Source organism: Staurois parvus, unplaced genomic scaffold (assembly GCF_062004578.1).
Source record: "Staurois parvus isolate SC_StPar_1 unplaced genomic scaffold, SC_StPar_1.0 ptg000126l, whole genome shotgun sequence".
In the NCBI taxonomy this organism is placed as follows: domain Eukaryota; kingdom Metazoa; phylum Chordata; class Amphibia; order Anura; family Ranidae; genus Staurois; species Staurois parvus.
This window is the reverse complement of record NW_028317922.1, coordinates 3,808,774-3,827,040: the sequence shown is the minus strand read 5'-3', so window position 1 is coordinate 3,827,040 and position 18,267 is coordinate 3,808,774. Positions and strand designations below refer to the sequence as shown.

The window sequence follows — 18,267 nt, the reverse complement described above, 5'->3', positions numbered from 1 at the left end:
TCAAGCTTGACATTATTTGATATGAGCTAGCCTGATAGTTAAAGCATCCTTGTTAATCTTTTATGTACTGCCTGCCCCTTTTATTACAATGCAGGTGCGCCAAGGTGTCACCATTGCACCAGCCTCATACATATTGAGCTGTTAAAAGTGGGGTTTCGGCTTCGAAGATATAAAGGCACACATTTATAGTCAAAGGTGCACTCCAATCAAAGTTAATTTACATAGTATTTCTAGTGAATTTGCTGACTTACAGTACATCTGCAGTGTCTGCTGGATATTATCAGTAAAATCTGACATCTGATTGGTTTGTTGCCTAGTGGGATAGATAGAGATAGATAGATAGATAGATAGATAGATAGATCTAAAAAAATAAGTAATATGCAAGTGTTTTGTACATATTTCATCAAAATATATGCTTTGACTTGCAGGTAGAGAAAGTGTGTGGTGAGCTGCAAGAGAGTCCAGTCAAACAGACGTCCGAGATGAAGACGATCAAACAAGATCCAGCTGCTGTGCTGCCTTCTGTAGCAAAACGCCATTCACTTGCACAGTTAAGAAGGTACTACACAGTTATCCTCCTGGCACCAGTGGAATTTACTTTCTCTGATTCCTTCCTTTCTTTAGGCCACAGGCTTAAAAAAAAGCTTCAGTCAAAGACAAGATTTATCAGTAAACTTACATAATATCCGCTTCTGTTCACTTGGTATTGCTTTTTTTTTCAAATGTGCGTTCCCAGTGCTCTATATTTGAGTTTACCACTTAACTGCCATGGACAAAATAGTTAATGGCATGACTGTATCTCAGTGACCTCCTCTAGGAGCATAGGCATTGGCTCAGGGTCCAGGTTTTTAGATCTGTGTGGGTAGAAGACTCTGTTGCTGATCTAATGCAGGCCATAGATGGGGAGAAAACCGGACAATTTTTCTTTAAAAAAATGAAAAAGCGGTCGTTCAATTGGCCGACGTTACCAGGAACAGTAAAAAAAATCAGCCGATTTTCATCCCGTCTACAGCCTGCAAAAAGTGTCTCTGCAGAGAGCTCCGCTATTTCTTTGACAGTTCTTTGACATTTATAGCGGCTGCAACATTGTATCTATTTGTATCCATTTCAGACACAGATGTTTTTATTCGGAAACAAATAGATACATTGTTGCAGCCGCTATAAATGTCAAAGAACTGTCAAAGAAATAGCGGAGCTCTCTGCAGGGACACTTTTTGCCGGACTGGAATTCTTCTTCTTCATCCTCTTCTTCTTCATCCTCTTCTTCTTCTTTTTCCTCTTCTTCTTTTTCTTTTTGTCTTCCTCTTGCAAGTCACTGCTAATGCGCAGATTTTTTATCGGTAAAAAGATCGGCCGATTTGCTCATCGTTGCCGCGAAAATCGGCCGATCGACTTTACCAATAAAAAAAATCTGCCAAAATACCGAAAAATGACCGACCTATTAACCCACTAACGATCCGAAAATTGGCCGATTTTATTTTCGGCCGAAAACTCGGCCGATTTTCGACCCATCTATGGCCTGCATTAGTCATCGGGTGTCTATTTGGACCAGGTTCACACTAATGTGGTGCGGGACTCCGCATGTAATTCAAAGGTTCAGGACCCTTTTTTTACCCGCACCTGAATCGCATAACATGGGTGTTCTTACCCATGCAATGCAATTTCCTACAATCACACTGCGTTTTGCAATCTGTTTCAGGGTGTCATAATTTAACATTGACACCTGCACCAGATCTCAGGATTTGCAGCATTTCCTGCACTGTGTGAAGAAGGTCTTATACTTTTGATTTATTTTATTTATTTCAGGTACTTATATAGCACTGTCAATTTACGCAGCACTTTACATATATATTGTACATTCACATCAATCCCTAACCCTCAAGGGGTGTACAATCTAAGGTCCCTAACTTACATTCATACATACTAGGGCCAATTTGGACAGGAGCTAATTCACCTACCAGCATGTCTTTGGAGTGTGGGAGGAAACTGGAGTACCCAGAGGAAACCCACGCAGGCACAACATGCAAACTCCAGGCAGGTGGTGTTGTGGTTGGGATTCGATCCAACGACCCAAGTACTGCCAGGTAGAAGTGCTAACCATTTAGCCACTGTGCTGCCCTGATGTCACAGTAGAGCAGATGTGTCCTCACCCATGCACAGCATTAGAAAAGAAAGACCGGTATTTAATCTATTCATTGTCAATAATGTATATTTAAAGTGTACTCAATTACTATGCACAGACTTCCATGAATATCCTATTATGTTACATGCATTAGGTAGTATATCTGCCTGGTATGATTTAAAATAAATGATGAAATAAGGATAATTTGAGGGGCACAATATTTATAACAAATTTCATTTGCAAATGTGAACAATTTAGAGAGTAGATAAATTCACCTTTTGTATTTAGTCAGATATTATGCTTTCCTTTTGTGCACTAATTATGTTATTTTCCAAGAACAGAATGGGAGGTGTGAAAAGTGTAGAACCAGCCTGTTCTTTGTTGCATAAATCACTCCATGTAAATCAAAGGATTAACAACTATGAAGCCTTCCTGACATCAAGGATGGAGTTATGTAACTAGAACAAGGCAATTCCACAATTTCCAGACCTCCCATTCTGTTCTTGAAAAAGAACTGTCTTTCTGTGGTGATTAAATCAAGGTTTTGGTGCCATCTGCATGGATATAAATAATGGGGTATTTTCCTGACACACATTAGAAATGAAGAAATAGCTTGGGCAACCTATGATACATCTTCATCATTACCGAACAAGTCCAGCTAAATGGGGCTACTACTAGATATTCAGGACCAATGTTCTCTAGTCCTTGACATATACATATATTCTTTTGTCAAAAGCTCACCTTTGGGGTTGCAATGGACAAATATTTAATGTGGATGATTAGCTTTTCTGCTGAACATTGTTTCCAAAGTTAAAACCTAAGCATGGGTAAGCATCTATATCTGTGACTGGTTATTGCTGAATTTTGTGCTTTGCCTGTAGGCTTTCTTTAAGAAACTCCCTTTTATAACCAGCACACCTTAGGTGGGTCTCATTTTATTCAGATATGTGAAATCAACATGCGGTATGTTACAAAAAACTTTCTGCTGTACAGATCCTTGGTTTTGTTTGTCCGTATCAGGTAAAGAACAAAACCACTTCACACAATGAAAACAGACCTTGCACTAGAAAGCAAGGTTGGCAGACTAGATCAGGGTCCCTTCCAGCTCTATAATCACTATATCTTACACCCTTCTCTTACCTATGATCCTAGCCAATAATAATTCTGCCAAAAGCTGAAAACAATGAGGATGCCAGATATCAGGAGAAGAATCCCTTATATTGGCTGTGGTGTCTTCTTGCAAGATTTGGGATACCCCTTGTTCCCCAGTAAGGATAGCGACATCATGCCCTGCAATGCAGCAGATGAGGGATAGGAAAGCATTTATTCTAACTCTTTCCCCCACAGGCACATTTTTACCCTTCTTTTATATAGCAATTTATAGAGAGAGAGGGAGTCCCGAGTTAATGATCCGATCTTGCTTGCTAGGAAAGGTGAGCATTGGCTTTAGAATAAGCATACTTTTACCTGTATGCCAAAACACGACTTAACGTGGTTGTAAACCTTCACATATACCCAGTGACTGGCCTCAGGTGATACACAGAGGTGAAACAAATCCACCTGCATAAGATGTACAGTTGCAAGAAAAAGTATGTGAACCCCTTGGGATTACGTGGAGTTTTGCATGAATTGGGCATAAAATGTGCTCTGAACGTCATCTAAGTCACAACAATAGAAGAACATAGTCTGCTGAACATAATACTACACAAACATTAGATGTTGCCATGGTTTAATTGCACATAACATGTAAACATTCACAGTGCAGGGAGGAAAAAGTATGTGAGGCCCTAGCTTAATGACTTCTCCCAGAGCTAATTGGAGCCAGGAGTGAGCCAACCTTGACTCCAATCAGGGTGATGATATTGGATGTGTTGCTGACAGCTGTCCTGCCCTTAAAAAACACACACCTGTTTTGGGTTTACTGGTTTCAAGAAGCACTGTCTGATGTGAACCATGCCTCGCAGAAAAGAGCTCTCAGAAGACCTACGATCAAGAATTGTTGACTTGCATGAAGCTGGAAAGGGTTACAAAAGTATCTCCAAAAGCCTTGATGTTCATGTGTCCACGGTAAGACAGACTGTCTACAAATGGAGAAGGTTTAGCACTGTTGCTACTCTCCCTAGGCGTGGTCGTCCTGTAAAAATGACTGCAAGAGCACAGTGCAGAATGCTGCATGAGGTAAAGAAGAATCCCAGAGTGTCAGCTAAAGACCTACAGAAATCTCTGGCACATGCTAACATTTTTGTTGACACATCTACAATAAGGAAAACATTAAACAAGAATGGAGTACATGGGAGGACACCACGGAGGAAGCCATTGCTGTCCAAAAAGAATATTGCAGCACGCTTGAAGTTTGCAAAAGAGCACCTGGATGTTCCACAGCACTACTGGCAAAATATACTGTGGACAGATGAAACCAAGATTGAGTTGTTTGGGAAGAACACACAACACTATGTGTGTAGAAAAAAAGGCACAGCACACCAACATCAAAACCTCATCCCCACTGTAAAACATGGCGGAGGGAGCATCATGGTTTGGGGCTGCTTTGCTGCCTCAGGGCCTGGACGGATTGTTGTCATTGATGGGAAAATGAATTCCAGAGTTTATCAAGACATTTTGCAGGAAAACATACGACCATCTGTCCGCCAACTGAAGCTCCGCAGAGGATGGGTGATGCAATAGGACAATGACCCAAAGCATACAAGTAATTCAACAAAACAATGGCTGCAACAGCACAGAATACGCCTTCTGAAGTGGCCCAGTCAGAGTCCTGACCTCAACCCCATTGAAATGCTGTGGCATGACCTTAAGAGAGCGATTCACACCAGACATCCCAAGAATATTGCTACAATGAAACAGTTTTGTGAAGAGGAGTGGTCCAAAATTACTCCAGATCGTTGTGCAGGTCTGATCTGCAACTACAGGAAATGTTTGGTTGAGGTTATTGCTGCCAAAGGAGGGTCAACCAGTTATTAAGTCCAAAGGTTCACATACTTTTTCCTCCCTGCACTGTGAATGTTTACATATTATGTGCAATTAAACCATGGCAACATCTAATATTTGTGTAGTATTATGTTCAGCAGACTGTGTTCTTCTATTGTTGTGACTTAGATGACGTTCAGAGCACATTTTATGCCCAATTCATGCAAAACTCCACGTAATCCCAAGGGGTTCACATACTTTTTCTTGCAACTGTACCTGTTTATCTACAGTAGTCTTTCCCCTACATCCATTCAAAATGCAGAGTTTACACAGGATCTCTCACCTCTGAAAAGCAGGGGGCGGGGAGCTGCAGTTACATCAATGAGGAGAGCTCTGAGAGCTGATTGGAGGGAAGAGACACACCCCCTTTCCACAGAGCTTACAGGAGCAGAGCTGAGGCTGTCAATCCGATGGAGGTCCCTCCTCCCCTGTCAGCATTTTTCTCTTGGTGGCATGAAAACTTGTCAGAAATGATCCATGCTGATAGCAGGGGAATGAAGCAGCAGACAGAGATGACACTTAGCACTCCTAATTGAGACAAGTACACACTATAGAGCAGGGGTATTGAATTAAAATTGAAGGAGGTCTGGTCACTAAAATTATCTTCTGGCCAAGGTCCGAATAGGGTATGCCCATCAGTGTGCCTGCTTACATTAGGTGTCCCCATCAGAGTGCCCCTTTACATCAGGTATCCCCATCACATTGCCACCTTACATCAGTTATTCCCATCAGAGTGCCCCCTTACACTCAAAGTACCCCTTTCTATGATATTTCCTCATCAGAGTGCCCCTTTACATCATATTCTCCATCAGAGTGCCCCTTTCCACACTATGTACCCATTTGTGCCCCCTTAACATAAAATGGGCCCATCAGACTGCACCTTAACATAAAATGTGCTCATCAGAGTGCTCCTTAACATAAAATGTGCCAGTCAGAGTGCCCTTTAACATACAATAAGGGGCATGCTGATGGGCACATTTTATGTTAAGGGGCACTTTGATGGGCACATTTATATTAAAGGGCACTCTGAAAGATACATTTTATGTTAAGGTGCACTCTGATGGGCACATGCTATGTTGTGCCCGTCAGAGTGCCCCTTAACATAAAATGTGCCCATCAGAGTGCCCCTTAACATAAAATGTGCCCATCAGAGTGCCCCTTAATATAAAATGTGCCTGTCAGAGTGCCCCTTAACATAAAATAAGAGGCATGCTGGTGGGCACATTTTATGTTAAGGGGCACTCTGATGAGCACATTTATATTAAGGGGCACTCTGATGGGCACATTTATGTTAAGGGGCACTCTGATGGGCACATTTATGTTAAGGGGCACTCTGATGGGCACATTTATGTTAAGGGGCACTCTGATGGGCACATTTATGTTAAGGGGCACTATGATGGGGACATTTATATTAAGGGGCACTCTGATGGGCACATTTATGTTAAGGGGCACTCTGATGGGCACATTTATGTTAAGGGGCACTCTGATGAGCACATTTATGTTAAGGGGCACTCTGATGGGCACATTTATATTAAGGGGCACTCTGATGGGCACATATTAAGGGGCACTCTGATGGGCACATTCTAACTTGAGGGCAGACAGGAGCTGTGCCGGGATCCTTGCTGGATACTTGTGTGCAGGGAGTGGGAGCCGAAGAGATAGTGAGCTGAAAGGGGCGGGGCGTACACATGATATCATGTTGCCGTGACGACCACCCTGCTCAGCGGCGGATCTGTCATTGCAGGCTGGCGGCAGCGGTGCTGGGGCTGTTTGTGGACCCGGTCCGCCATTTAGTGAACACTGCTATAGAGGATTATGCTTTATTCATGTTTCATGTCTGAGGTTTACAACCACATTAAATCCTGCATTAGCTGTGATGGCCTGTCATACCTCTGCATTATGAGTGCTGATCTAAGAAGAGTCTTCATTCACTTTGATAAAACTCCCCATCATCCTTCTTGTGGGCTGCCATAGTGTTCAGTCACATGATCCATCAGTGGCGTGCTCCAGAACTTTGTGTTATGACACACAGATAGTTGTATGCTAATTCTAATATGCTATCCACCTTTCCCCATGCCTTCCAACCCCTACATTTAAGTTCAGTCTGATATAAAGTTCAAGATTCCTTTTTCAACTTTTTCTATAGATTAAAATGATTTTTTCCCCTGAGCTTCCTTGCCCAGTTTGCATCTTCCTATTCTCTTTTTTGCTTGTATGCTATTGCTATTACACACACATAAAAAATGGACTGTTTCTTGAGTAATTTTCTCTTTTCTTTCTCCAACTATTTGCATGTTTTCTTCCACCTCTTCTTATCTGGGGGGCTAACTGCTACACCTTGAACCCTCCAGCTCTCTGCCTCTGAAAGCTTCGAAGAATGACAAGCCTAACAGCTTGAAAAGAATCTCTCGGTAAGACAAAATCACCGGCTGGCTCTTTGCTCTCAGACTTTGCATGTCCTGGTAGTATATTGACCTCCATGGAATGTTTGCGCTCCTCAGCCACCTGCTGGACAATAACATTATGTTTGGCTGCTGTCTGCCTATGTGGGTCCTGTTTGATCCAGCAATGTGATATCAACATGTGTTATTCATTTCTTTCTGAAGTACAGGTTCATATTTTCATCAAAAGCCATCTGAGTGTTATTTGTACTCAGTTCTGCAAATAGGTTCACAGGACAGTAATGAAAACGAATGCCAGGCAGCTTACAGTGCTTACATTACATGTATGGCTTGCAGTGCCTATATTACATTTGTGGCTCACAGAATACACATTACATATGTGGCTAACGATACTCACATTACATGCAGTATATGGCTCACAATACTCGCAGTATATATATGACTTACAGTACTCATTTTACATATGAGACTCACAGTGCTTATATTCCATAAATTGTGATTGGTGTGCCCCAGGGTTCTGTCTTGGGGCCAGTGCTACACAATATGTATATTAACCACTTGCCCTCCAGGGGATTTACCCCCCTTCCTGACCAGGCCATTTTTGCAATACAGCATTGTGCCCCGGTGATCGACATCCTAATGACACTAATACAGTGATCAGTGCTAATAAAAAACACTGACACTGTACTAATGACACTGGGCTGGAAGGGGTTAACATCTGGGGCAATCAAACGGTTAAGTGTGTGCTGTTTTACTGTGTTGTCTGTGTGTGCTTTACTGTGAAAGCACACTGCTTTGTATTGCTCTGCTATGCAGAGCAATACAAAGCAGCATGCTGGTGCTAACAGGGGGAGAGATCTGTATTGTTTTCACACAGAGCTCTCCTCTGTCAGTGTGCTTCGGCAATCGCCGGGTGCCGGCGGGGAATCGATCAGGTCGGGACCCGGTGATCGACAGCTGTAGCCGCCAATGGCGGTGCGGGTAGGGCGGCGCGTGCATGCCCGCACCCTCTACCCGGAAATACAAATTCAGGTATATATATATAGTATATATATGTATGCTATAGGGCGATCGGGAAGCTGTTAATGATACAAAGGTTGGAATTAAACTCTCAGTTTTGGTGTTTGCCGATGACACCAAATTATGAAGGAATACATTTGGCAGATCGTGGGGTGCTTGTAGATCACAAGCAATAGCATGCAATACCAACCTGCAGCTAGCAAAATACTGTCATGCATTAAAAAAGGACATACATATATAAATCAATACTTATACTCCTTTGGAAAGCACTGGTTTGGCCTCGTCTTGCTGTTCAGTTTTAGTCACTCATCCTCAGGAAAGATGAGGGGGATATGATTACAATGTATAATATATCAAAGGTGACTTCGGTAACTGTAATAAATTGTTTAAGGTTCCTGAAGAAGACACACACACACTATTAGAGGTTAGAAGAAAGTAGGTTTAACTTTAGAACAAGGAAAGGGTTCTTTATTGCTAAAGCAGTAAATTTCCTCTTTTCCCCAGGCAGTGGTACTAGTACAGAGTGTTAGCAACTTCACAAAACTTTTAGATGTCTTCTTCAAGAAGCAGAATATGCAAGGCTATGGGAAATGTTGGATAATAAAAATCAAACACGCATACAGCTACGTAGGTTGAGCTGGATGGACATGTGTTTTTTTTCAATCTTGGAAACCATGTAGCTATGTAACAGGTGTAGCTTGCAGAGCTTACATTACCTATGTGGATCATAATGCTTATAGTATTATAAGCTCAGAGCATTTATAAAATATATGTGGCTCAGAGTGCTTATGTTGCATATAAGTAAGGTGTCCTGTGGTCAGGTTCAGAGAACAGTTGCTATAGCAGTGTAAGACTTACCTGAAACCAGTAGGATAGGTACACCAGCAGATCACACTGGGAAATGACGCAGGCTTACCTGAGGTGTGGGGTCTAAGCACTAACCAGTTTTCACCAGAGCTCCTAATGGTGGAGATGGATTTAGCTGCATGTTAGTACCCGGTCACAGTTCTCATGATCACCCCACCAAGGAATGAGCAAGCTGGAAACCAAGAGCAGATAGAGCAGGTAGGGATCTAGCAGAAGCGGAGTCAGTCAACAAGCCAAGGGTCAGTAACAAGCAGTACTAGATGGGGGTGAGGCAGAATCGTAGCCTAGGAAGAAGCCAAAGGTCAGTAGCGAAGGTATAAATGGCAGCAGGAGAGACAAGCGAGTTACTGGCTGGAGAAGGCACAATAATCTGGCACCCAGGAAGTGCAGAGACATGGCTTAAACCAGGAAGTTCATGGGAGGAGCAAGGAGTTCAAGGTTCATCAGAAAACAAGGCACAAGGCAGGATTGTCCAATAGATCAGTGTTTTTCAACCTTTTTTGTGCAAAGGCACACTTTTTTCATGAAAAAAATCACGAGGCACACCACCATTAGAAAATGTTAAAAAAATTTACCTCTGTGCCTATATTGACTATATATAAAGTAATTCTCTTGAATAGGAATCAAACACAAAGAAATTATTTTATAATTACTTTATTATGAAATAATAAAGTATTTTATAATTGGACCCGGGGGCCGGACCAAGAGTAGATGAATGATGTGTATGTGTCATCCATAGTAAGTATAGTAATATTCCCCCATAGTAAGCATAGTAATTAATCCCCCATATAGTAATTCATCCTCCATATAGTAATTCATCCCCCATAGTAATTCATCCCTCATATAGTATTTCATCCCCCCATATAGTATTTCATCCCCCCATATAGTATTTCATCCCCCCATATAGTATTTCATCCCTCATATAGTAATTCATCCCTCATATAGTATTTCATCCCTCATATAGTATTTCATCCCTCATATAGTATTTCATCCCCCATATAGTATTTCATCCCCCCATATAGTATTTCATCCCCTCATATAGTATTTCATCCCTCATATAGTATTTCATCCCCCCATATAGTATTTCATCCCTCATACAGTAATTCATCCCTCATATAGTATTTCATCCCCCCATATAGTATTTCATCCCTCATACAGTAATTCATCCCTCATATAGTAATTCATCCCCCATATAGTATTTCATCCCTCATATAGTATTTCATCCCCCCATATAGTATTTCATCCCTCATATAGTAATTCATCCCCCCATATAGTATTTCATCCCCCCATATAGTATTTCATCCCCCCATATAGTATTTCATCCCTCATATAGTAATTCATCCCTGATATAGTAATTCATCCCCCATATAGTATTTCATCCCCCCATATAGTATTTCATCCCTCATAAAGTAATTCATCCCTCATATAGTATTTCATCCCCCACAGTACTATTCCCCCCCCCCCTTCTAGTAAGCCAAGTCCCCCGTGTCAATTCACTTACCTTTTGCGTTCCTCTCGCTGTCTTCCCGCGCCGTTCGGGTCTTCAGGGCGGACTGTGAGAGGAGCCTAGCTCCCCTCCCCTCACGTTCGGCACGCTGCCCCGCCTACACACATCCTGACAGCCACATCCGCAAGCCGGATTAAAAGGTCCGCGCGGACTTTTGGGGCTGCCAACCGAGAGGAGGCAGGGGAGCGGCCGACCGAGAGGAGGGAGGGGAGCAGGCGCCCGGCACACAGAAGAGCCGCATTAGACTGGGTAAAGAGCCGCATGTGGCTCGCGAGCCGCGGCTTGCCGACCACTGAATCATTAGATTCTAATGATTGGTCTATTTGTGAGCCGAAGCCACATGTTACAGATGAAATTGGAATTTTTCCCACGGCACACCAGACAATATCTCACGGCACACTAGTGTGCCGCGGCACAGTGGTTGAAAAACGCTGCAATAGATCAGGCAGGGTGTTGTCCAGTATCCCAGGTAGCTCAGTGAGAAGAGTTACTGTCAGACACAAGGTAGAGGTAGAGGTAGAGGTCTTTACACAAGAAGATCAGCAAAGCTTTATTTATCAGTCAGAATACTGTAGCAAGAGTGATACAAACATTTAACAAAGATGGAACTGCAACCATCTCACAGAGACGTCTAGGCCATCCTCAGAAGTTAATACCTCGACAGGACACAGTAGAGGTCCCAGGCTCTGACACAGGGCTTTTTTAAAGTTGAACGCAGTTCCGGCACCTCCAGCGCTGAATGTATGTAATGGCAATGGGTACTGAGGTGTACTGGAGGGTCTATTGATGTTAGTTGCTGGGGGATTATTGTTGTTGGGGGTTCTTATGTTTCTGGGGGGATCAATTGTTGCTGGCTGCTAGAGGTTCTATTGATGCTGGCTGCTGGGAGATCTAAGTGTGTTTATATTCTATATGTGGCTCACAGCAGTGCTCACATTACATACAGTTGCAAGAAAAAGTATGTGAACCCCTTGGGATTACGTGGAGTTTTGCATGAATTGGGCATAAAATGTGCTCTGAACGTCATCTAAGTCACAACAATAGAAGAACACAGTCTGCTGAACATAATACTACACAAACATTAGAAGTTGCCATAACATGTAAACATTCACAGTGCAGGGAGGAAAAAGTATGTGAACCTTTGGACTTAATAACTGGTTGACCCTTCTTTGGCAGCAATAACCTCAACCAAACGTTTCCTGTAGTTACAGATCAGACCTGCACAACGATCTGGAGTAATTTTGGACCACTCCTCTTCACAAAACTGTTTCAGTGTAGCAATATTCTTGGGATGTCTGGTATGAATCGCTCTCGCAAGGTCATGCCACAGCATTTCAATCGGGTTGAGGTCAGGACTCTGACTGGGCCACTCCAGAAGGCGTATTCTGTGCTGTTGCAGCCATTGTTTTGTTGAATTACTTGTATGCTTTGGGTCATTGTCCTGTTGCATCACCCATCCTCTGTGGAGCTTCAGTTGGCGGACAGATGGTCGTACGTTTTCCTGCAAAATGTCTTGATAAACTCTGGAATTCATTTTCCCATCGATGACAACAATCCGTCCAGGCCCTGAGGCAGCAAAGCAGCCCCAAACCATGATGCTCCCTCCACCATGTTTTAAAGTGGGGATGAGGTTTTGATGTTGGTGTGCTGTGCCTTTTTTTCTCCACACATAGTGTTGTGTGTTCTTCCCAAACAACTCAATCTTGGTTTCATCTGTCCACAGTATATTTTGCCAGTAGTGCTGTGGAACATCCAGGTGCTCTTTTGCAAACTTCAAACGTGCTGCAATATTCTTTTTGGACAGCAATGGCTTCCTCCGTGGTGTCCTCCCATGTACTCCATTCTTGTTTAATGTTTTCCTTATTGTAGAGGTGTCAACAAAAATGTTAGCATGTGCCAGAGATTTCTGTAGGTCTTTAGCTGACACTCTGGGATTCTTCTTTACCTCATGCAGCATTCTGCGCTGTGCTCTTGCAGTCATTTTTACAGGACGACCACGCCTAGGGAGAGTAGTAACAGTGCTAAACTTTCTCCATTTGTAGATAGTCTGTCTTACCATGGACACATGAACATCAGGGCTTTTGGAGATACTTATGTAACCCTTTCCAGCTTCATGCAAGTCAACAATTCTTGATCGTAGGTCTCCTAAGAGCTCTTTTCTGCGAGGCATGGTTCACATCAGACAGTGCTTCTTGAAACCAGTAAACCCAAAACAGGTGTGTGTTTTTTAAGGGCAGGACAGCTGTCAGCAACACATCCAATATCATCACACTGATTGGAGTCAAGGTTGGCTCACTCCTGGCTCCAATTAGCTCTGGGAGAAGTCATTAAGCTAGGGTCTCACATACTTTTTCCTCCCTGCACTGTGAATGTTTACATGTTATGTGCAATTAAACCATGGCAACATCTAATGTTTGTGTACTATTATGTTCAGCAGACTGTGTTCTTCTATTGTTGTAACTTAGATGACGTTCAGAGCACATTTTATGCCCAATTCATGCAAAACTCCACGTAATCCCAAGGGGTTCACATACTTTTTCTTGCAACTGTATGTGGCCAACAGTACATATATATGTGGCTCAATGTGCTTATATTCTATATGTGGCTCACAGCAGTGCTCACATTACATATGTGGCCAACAGTACTTATATATGAGGCTCAGTGTGCTTATATTATATATGTGGCTCACAGCAGTGCTCACATTACATATATGGCCCACAGCAGTGCTCACATGACATAGATGTTCACAGTGCTTGTATCCCCCACTTTATCCAAAACTTCAGAAAGTTAGGGATATAGGGATATACATACACTTTAACACCATATAGAATAAAAAAATTGTTGTTTGGGCGTTTTCACATAAGAGCAAAATTCCCCTTTAAGATTGCGACTTGACATATCTTGTATTTATTACAGTGAATTCACGAAGTACATAAAGCCGTCAAGAACATTCTACACCACCCTGGCAGAGCGTCTGTGTGATGGGGACCTGGCAGTGAGGGATGGTTCGACGTGCTGGAATGGAGAGGATGTGGTGGAAAGGTAAGCATTTTTCTTCATGGAACAGTGTTTGTGCAGTTATGGAGAACAGATGGCTTGACATGAAAGCAAATGGGTCTCTTAAGGTCATTATAAGCAGCTGTCAAGTGTGTAGGAGATCTCTGCAAATGCAAGTTTCTACAAAAGTATTAAGACCAGTAAAAATAAAATTCAGGATAATTTATATAAAGCTGCTATGGATATAATGTATACATACACTCAACGGTCACTTTATTAGATACACCTTGCTAGTGCTGGGTTGGACCCTCTTTTACCTTCAGAACTGCCTTATTTTATTCATGGCATAGATTCAACAAGTTGTCAACAAGGTGTCAGAAACATTCCTCAGAAATTCTGGTCCATTAGATTTTGGAGAAATTATCAGGCACACAACTAACTTCCTTTGTAGAAGATCCACCATGGATGTTAATGGAATAGACCATTAACATCCTTTCCTTAGCCTCAGCCAAGACATATACTGTACATGCATGAAGCAAAATGAATGACGATTAAAAATTAATTAATGAATTAGCATTTTCAGTTTGTGGGGATAAGATCCAGTGTAAAATCAGGATTTCTCATTCAGTTGATCATCTCCAATCTCCACAGATAATAAAGAAAAGTCATATTAAATGGCTATAGAGTGGAAAACCAGAGGGGGACTGTGGAGATGACCACAGTATGAAATGACCTATTGAGAAATGATGGGAGTAATGTAGATCCTGAATTATACAGGGGTTAGACAAAAAAATATACACATGACGTGATTTGCAGGTGTGCAAGGACAACATGTTTTGCATTGAAAGCAGAAGTGATGTAACATTTATTTGCTTCTGCTGTGTGATGAGACACCTAGCTAACAGGTGCGAAGCCTCGCTTTCGTCATTCACTGCGTGCGTTGCTGGTAATAGGGAGTCGTGTCAGAGCTTACTGAGCTTCAAGGAGGTCAAATTGTCTGTGACTGAAGTTGCCAGTTTATTTGCCATGTTGCGACATACAGTATCAAATTTTATGACGGCTCATACAGTCCCATGAAGACTGAGATTGAGCGCTGCAGTCACTTTTGCAGCAGTTGTTTTTTTTTTATTCTGGGTCACAATCCTGCACAATGTCCTTTTGTCTCTTTCGGTCAGTTAACCATGTTGACCGCGCTTATGCTCATCAGATGGCGTTTTCCCAGGAAACTGTATATGCCATCATAACCTTGGATGATCCATTGTTGGATAAGAGTTAGAGTCTTTAACAACAGTGTTAGAAAGGAGAATGTTGTCCAAGGTATGTTCAATCTTGAACAATTCCCCACCACTCCACAATATGCTGGTCAGTCTGAGGAGTACATTCAGGGAAAGATTGTGACAGCCCTGATAGAACAACACAGGAAATACTTTTTGCTTGTGGCCATAAAATTATATAAATCTTCTCTGTGAATGCACAATGTGAGTATTTAATGGTTTATGATCCAGATTTCTATTTAGTTATACTGTATAATATGTTGATATTAGGTTAACTATGTGTAATACTTTTTAGGGTAGTTATTCTGACTCCACTACAGGACGATAAACGTTATCTCCAGCCATGTATACAGCTATACCACATGGTGTTGAATTTATTCCTTGCATCGGGTCAGATAGTTTAACCCAATGAATAAACTCACGTGTTGAGGAAATCAGATGAGGAAACCCCTTCAAATGTTCCGTTTAATGGAGAATATCATAGGTAGAAAAACATTAACGTTGTAAGTCTCATGGAAAGATGCCTTCAGGAAGACAGTGCATAAAGTGGAATGATTACAGAGAGAGGCAGGGGGAGGAGTATACAGAGTCAGTTTAGACAGAAGGAGACAGCTTAAAGACACAGAGCAATAATAAACAAGTGATGGTTATGGAGAAATAATAATAAAGCAAATAGTGTAACACAACAGTAGTGTTAGAGAAAGTAGTGTAATATTTGCATTTTGGGAGTTTGAATTTTTGTTTTTTTTCAATCAGTGTTATTTATTCTATGTAGTGTTTTAATAGGATTGTATGGTTTACTACAGTATAGTGTTAATAAGGTTTACTTGGTATTAAAGCGGAACTTATCAGTAAATAGATAGGAAAGTATTTCATACTTTACTTGTTTTAAACCTTTTTTTTCAGTTACTTCCTGGCTTCAATGCCTAGGCAAATGTTGTCACACATCCCAGGAGTCTTCAGTAGGGGAGGAAGGGACGAAGGGTTTTCTCAGCTAAGCACACCCTCCTGCCTGCATGCCTGAAGTAAAGGCAGATGAATTCCAGGAAGTACATGCTACATGAATCATCTGCCCTTACACAAGATGGTCACAGCCAGAAATGTTAGGGAGTTTTTTTCAAAATGATTTCTCAGCAAAGTAAATCATGAAGACATAAATGTATGGGGGAGTTTGGTTGGAATGTAAAAAATGAATTAAATTGTGTTTTTGGTTTGTGTTGCTCAGGTGCAGTGTAGTTATGCTTAAACTTGCTGTTTATGGTAATTTTGTTGTTGTTATTGTGCCTTGTTTCCATTCGTTATTGTGATTTTGTCTTGTCTTTGTTGAATGTAACTGCATTTGAATAATTTCCCTTTAGAATTATTAAAGTATTCTGAATCTGAATTTACAGTGTGGCCAGCATATAAATACATTTGGGCTTTTTCTACATACCTAGGGACTGTCTCCATATTTGAAACAAATGGGTGAAAATGCCAGTTCAAGACAATCTTTATCCTATTTGGAAACTTCTAAGGCTTGAGCTTCTAACAGCTCTTAGCTCTTATCCGACTCCTATTTGTCATGGTTAAGGAATTTGTGTTATACACAAAATTAACTACATCACCACATTCCTATTTAAGAAACTACATCAGTACACTCCTTTTTAAGGAAAAGGAGAAAAACCCAAAAAAGTCCCAAAAGTTCAGAAACATTTCTCATACTTACAGCAGCAGTTCTTGTGCTCAAATTCTAACATTTTCTTTTGTAGCAGCCCCAGTATATAAGGCACTTCAAATTGTCTAGTAGTTCCTTCTAATGTAGAGTCTTCATTAAAGTGAAACTAGCAGATATAGAAGACAAATGTTCTGTTCAATCCACGTTAGAATGTGTGATCATTACAACTTGGCACAACTCTGTGGATCACTAGAAGCCCTGGAGTGAGGAATGGCTGTCATACATCAGATACCTCAAGATCAGAAATAGCTGCCATGATTATCTCCTGCCCAAGGGTCAGGAATTCTTTGTTTATAGAAGACTGCCGAAAGTAATATTTATATTAACCTAAACTCCAGCAAAGTCAGAATGAGCAATAGAAACCTTCGATAAAGTTCTCATTTATTCATCAAACTAGCAAAGGATGTTATACATACAGTTAATAGGGGGAAGTCTCCCTGTCAAGGTTCTGAAAACCCAGGCTTGTAGGGGATTAACCTATGCCCCATTCACCAAAACTAAACTTCAAATACGTGACTTTATAGGGCACTTTGATGAAATGTGTCTTTGACTACAGATTTTTTTTTTTTTTTGCAGGGCAGTTATACATACCTATAGTAACATGAAAAGGCCAATCCATCAAAAAGTGATATTTCAGTATTTGGTAGATTATATAGGATTATTTAATATAATGGTTTCTCATTGCTATCATTGACTATTGTGGTATGCACTTTGCTCTTTTTTGCTTTTTTTAAAGCCCAACTCCAGTGCACTATAATGATAAAAAATAATGCCCATCACTTTTAAAATGCAGCTCTTGCAGCAATACTTACCTCCTCTGCAGGGCTTACCCTCTTAAACTCACCGCTGTTCAATCCAGTGATGTTCCTCTTCCAGTATAATTCGGCCAGCAGCCTTTGAGCCCAAGATGTCCCAGGCCAACCCCTATGGATTGCATCATTAAGCTACTCTGAGCTCATAGGAGATTTCTGCAGAGACTGAGGCAATACCCTTACGCGGCACTGTGCTATGCAGCATTCAGAACCCCCCCCCCCCCCGCACACACACACACACACACACACCTGGACAGGAGGAGGACCCTTGATGTTAGGTGACTAGATTGAAGATACAAGGAATGGAGGTTTGAACACAAAATGAAACAATAAATAAAGGTGACAATGATGGGGAGAGGGGCAACAAAGGGGAAAAGGCTTCTGGATCTGGGGATTAAAATTGTAAAGAAATAGTAGGAACATCTCAGGATGGACAGGAACAGAGCAGGGAGATCACACAGATGGAGTATCTGAAAGAAATGCAGTGCCTTGAAAAGGTATTCATACCCCTTGAAAATGTTCCACATTTTGTCATGTTACAACCAAAAACGTAACTGTATTTTATTGGGA

General features: G+C 41.5%; 1 protein-coding gene across 2 annotated transcripts in view; it reads left to right on the top strand.

The window, feature by feature from the left end:
* The window catches only part of LOC149467025 (glypican-5-like), a 319,714-nt gene that overhangs the window by 102,372 nt on the left and 199,075 nt on the right, over positions 1–18,267 (top strand). The window contains exons 4-6 of one of the 2 annotated variants that reach the window (XM_089672360.1): positions 429–559; positions 7,456–7,515; positions 13,817–13,942. In XM_089672360.1, coding sequence (XP_089528486.1) covers positions 429–559; positions 7,456–7,515; positions 13,817–13,942 — 317 coding nt within the window. The remainder of the gene's footprint in view (positions 1–428; positions 560–7,455; positions 7,516–13,816; positions 13,943–18,267) is intronic. The other variant, XM_089672361.1, reaches the window with a different exon arrangement.